General features: G+C 25.2%; 1 protein-coding gene across 1 annotated transcript; it reads right to left on the bottom strand.

Annotated features, from left to right (window-relative positions):
• Positions 1 to 2762: 2762 nt before the first annotated feature.
• LOC145842999 (voltage-dependent anion-selective channel-like) lies at positions 2763 to 3521 on the bottom strand. The gene has a single exon (XM_082950468.1). The coding sequence runs from the start codon at positions 3519 to 3521 to the stop codon at positions 2763 to 2765; it is 759 nt and encodes a 252-aa protein (XP_082806594.1).
• Between the last annotated feature and the right edge of the window lie 320 nt (positions 3522 to 3841).

Genomic DNA, 3841 nt, shown 5'->3' with positions numbered 1-3841 from the left:
GTTTTTGATTGTTATGTTTTTAAACATTGTTTTGCAGAATAAGTAATTTGTTTTTGAAATAATAAAGACTAAGGTTGACAATGTTATGCTTTTTTGACTGTTTACATGTCAAAATATACACAAAAAAATCAATTTTAGCTTTGTAATATATGAATTCACATATATAATATTTTATACCTAAATTTAATGCAATACCTAAATTTTATATAATTTTTAAGCATAAACCAGTTAAATATTTTAAGGCTAAAACCGAAATAGGGGCACTAAAACCACTGGACAAAAACTTAAAGGTATTTAATATTTATTCTCTACAACTACAACAGTAGGTTTTAGCAAAACAATACCTTTTATTTTTTAAAGGTAGAAAAACATCAGAAGAAACCCACTCTCTCCTCTACAACGATAAACGTTTTTTTTTATTTACATAACTGATGTGTTATAAAAGTGTTTTTTATAGGCATTCAAAAAGTTATTAGAATTAGATCTCCTTTAGTGTTGGCCTTTTTTTTAATAATTAGGCTTATACCGAAAACTACCGAACTTCATAAAACTTTACATTTAACTATAAATTTAAATAAATTTTAGTTCTGATTTAGAGTTTTTTTAATTTATGTTCAAATTACATTAAAGCTACATTTTTAAGCAAAAACTTTTAAATCAATTGGTTATTAGATCTTTTTATAAATCATGAAACTTGACTAAAAATTATAAAATTAATGTACCACTGCTCAAACTTTAAGCCTAAACCAAAGTTTTTTTTTTTTCAATTAAACTATAAACGTATCCAATGCATTAAAACTTTTTATATCAAAAATAATTATTTCTTATTCTTTCTGTAAGCTATAACCTTTATTTTATGAATGAAAAAAAAACATTTAACTGATGTGGGCAATTTAAAACAAAATTTATAATGCTAAAAGTAACTGATCCACGCTTAATGTTTCAAATAGTAGATTTTTTTTACTCTTTAAAAATTACTTTTATTTAATGAAAACTATTAAGTACTTAATTTTAATACTAAAAGAATAAAAATCGGCCGCAGCTAGACGAACCCTTGATCTATATTGAACTGTTTCAAGTAGCTTATAAGAATAAATTTTTTTGCACCTTAAGCTGGTATTGTAACTTGCAATGAAAAAAAAAATGCTTAAAATAAAATCATTACCTAAAATCAACACGCTCAGCAAAAAAAAACTATTTGTTTGAGATTATATAAAACGATAGTTTTTGACAGATAAGATAAAATTTACAACTTTTTTAGGAATCTTACTTAAACATTATCGGGTTAGTGCCCAAAAAATATATATGAATGCTTCGATTATAAATTTTATTGTGATAATAAAATCATTTTTGCAAAAATCGTACTTAATTAAGTATTTTATACACATTAAACTTTTACAAACTATATTTGAAAAACTATATAAGGGTAAAAAGATCTTTAAAATAGTATAAGTTATTTCTAGTAGCAATATTTGTGGTATAGTTCTACTTATATAACTGAATCAATTCGTAAAAAAACAAAAAATTAGAACTTATGTTATAAAATAATCTTATTAATTTTCTATTTTCAGGGTCGCAAGGTTTTTTGAAAAAAAAAAGTTATCTAAAGTTTTTCCAGAATTAAAAAATTAAAAGTTGCCGTTTTTTTTTAGTATAAAATTTAATTTAAGGTAAAAAATTGTTGTAAATATTATATAACTATTTGAAAGATACTGTAATGCTAATGTGTTTTAAAATAAATAACAATAAAAAATGTTGTATATAATAGATTTTTCATATGTCAATTTAGGTATTTACATGTTAAAATAAATTAAAATTTCATATTTTTAAGAATTTTTGATCTAAATTTCAGCTTTATTCAATTTTTTGCTTAAATTGTCTAATTTCAAGTTTTAGGGCAACCATGTATTGTGTTTAGACATATTGATATACAACTAACAAATTATTATTGTATAACTAGCTTATACATTTTGGATCTTAAAAAGCAACCTTTCAAAGATTATTAAATAGGATTATTCAACGATTGTTACTTTAGCTAAAACACTGTTTCTCCTAAAAGGATCTTCACAGCTTTTTAGTAACATATATTTATTTATTTTTTTGCAGAAGTAACAATCGTTGAATAAACTTTTGATAATTAAGCTCTTTAGTATTGAGCACTCTAATTCATACAGTTTTCTAGTTCATGTAAAAATTCATTAAAAACTATGTTGTCAAAAAAACTACTTGATTTTTAAGTTCAGAGATATATTGTAAATTGATTAACATTTTCACTTTTTTGAAACCACGTTTGTTTGGGCTAAACAAAACTAATTGCTAATAAAATAAATCTGTATCAATAAAAAATACTCTTATTAGTTTTCATAAATTGTGAATCTTATTTTCTTATTTATGAGATAATAATTATTTGAAAACACTTTAAAAATAAAAAGTTATTATTTAAAACAAAACACTAAAAGCTGCTGTCAAAAATTAAAGCAAAGAAAAAGAAATGTTAAACTAAAAACATAAACATATTATATGTTCCTAAAACAAATAAAAACTGAATGGTATGTTAAAAAGCACTACATAAATTTTAAAAACTAATGTCTCATGCAGAAATGAAAAAACAATTGATGTTTAAGTTTTTTTGAAACTCAAAAAATTTGTTTCTCTTATTTAGTAAATGATTGATAGACTGTTTTGAATAATATTGACTCTTTAAAACTAAATGATAGTTGAGTCAAAAAAAATACATATAAATTAAAACAAAACTGTAGAAACTAAAAACTGAGATCAACAGAAATACCAAACTGTGGGGTACTTTGGTTGAAATTAATGCTGTCAATCAAAGCAGATGCTGCAAGATTAATACCATTGTTTACCTTAAAGCTCCCACCCAGTCCTATTTTACCAGATTCTGTCATTTTGGCTGCAAGATCCAAGCTTTTATTTACTTTCAGTGAAGATCCAAATTCAAACTTCATACTTCCTTCTGAATCACCTCTTTTGCAACTGTACTGAGCTCCAAAGTTTATACTGTCATCAAACTTGTAATAGACTGATGCTCCGTAGCTAGTTGAATCCACTTTTCTGGTGAATTCCAATCTGTCATCTAAAAATTGCCCTTTAATTTCATATGATAACTGGTTGTTACTTAAGTTATAGCTGCTACTAATACCTATAAACGTTGGGAGCTTTCCAAAAACACATGTCGCCTTAAGTGTTGGTAGACTAGGTCCTACAACCGGTTGCATTATCTCCCCATTTACATTGAAAATATCTTGTTTATAAGAAAACGAACTTGAAAACTGTTGAAATCCCTCTCTACCATATGTACCAGAAAACTTACAGTTGCTGTTTTTTAAATTTGCTAAATTACTCAAGGACACCTCTGTTTTTGTTTTCAAATTTTGATCAATGGTTTGTTTAAAAGAGACATCGCGTTCTGGGAGCTTGAGAGAAACTTCAGTTGATGCATTAATATCTTTTAGATTTCGTTCATGCAGCTTTTGTGACACAACAGAAGTTTTTGTATTCATTGCTAAGCTGTTTTTCGATTCTGGGTTTGGCTTGAAGTTTTCTACTTTGTAATTTATGCAACATTTTTCAAAGTTTATAAACTTATTGCTTATTACACTTTTACTTTGTTTTCCAAGGTCAATAAAGGATGGAGGGTAAATAAATTTCTGTTTAGGAGTGAAAATTAGTATGTTATTCTGTTTATCAGAATTTTGAATATTTATAGTTGCTTCTGAGCTTTCTTCAAGTTTTTTAGGTTGCATTTTGAAAACAAAAACAACTTATTCAAACTGTTTGTAATGAAATGATTTTAATTTTAATATTTAAGCATATTAACAAG

Source organism: Thalia democratica, chromosome 8 (assembly GCF_965202585.1).
Source record: "Thalia democratica chromosome 8, ktThaDemo2.hap1.1, whole genome shotgun sequence".
In the NCBI taxonomy this organism is placed as follows: Eukaryota; Metazoa; Chordata; class Thaliacea; order Salpida; family Salpidae; genus Thalia; species Thalia democratica.
The sequence above is the reverse complement of the archived record's forward strand: the minus strand, read 5'-3'. Positions and strand labels throughout refer to the sequence as shown.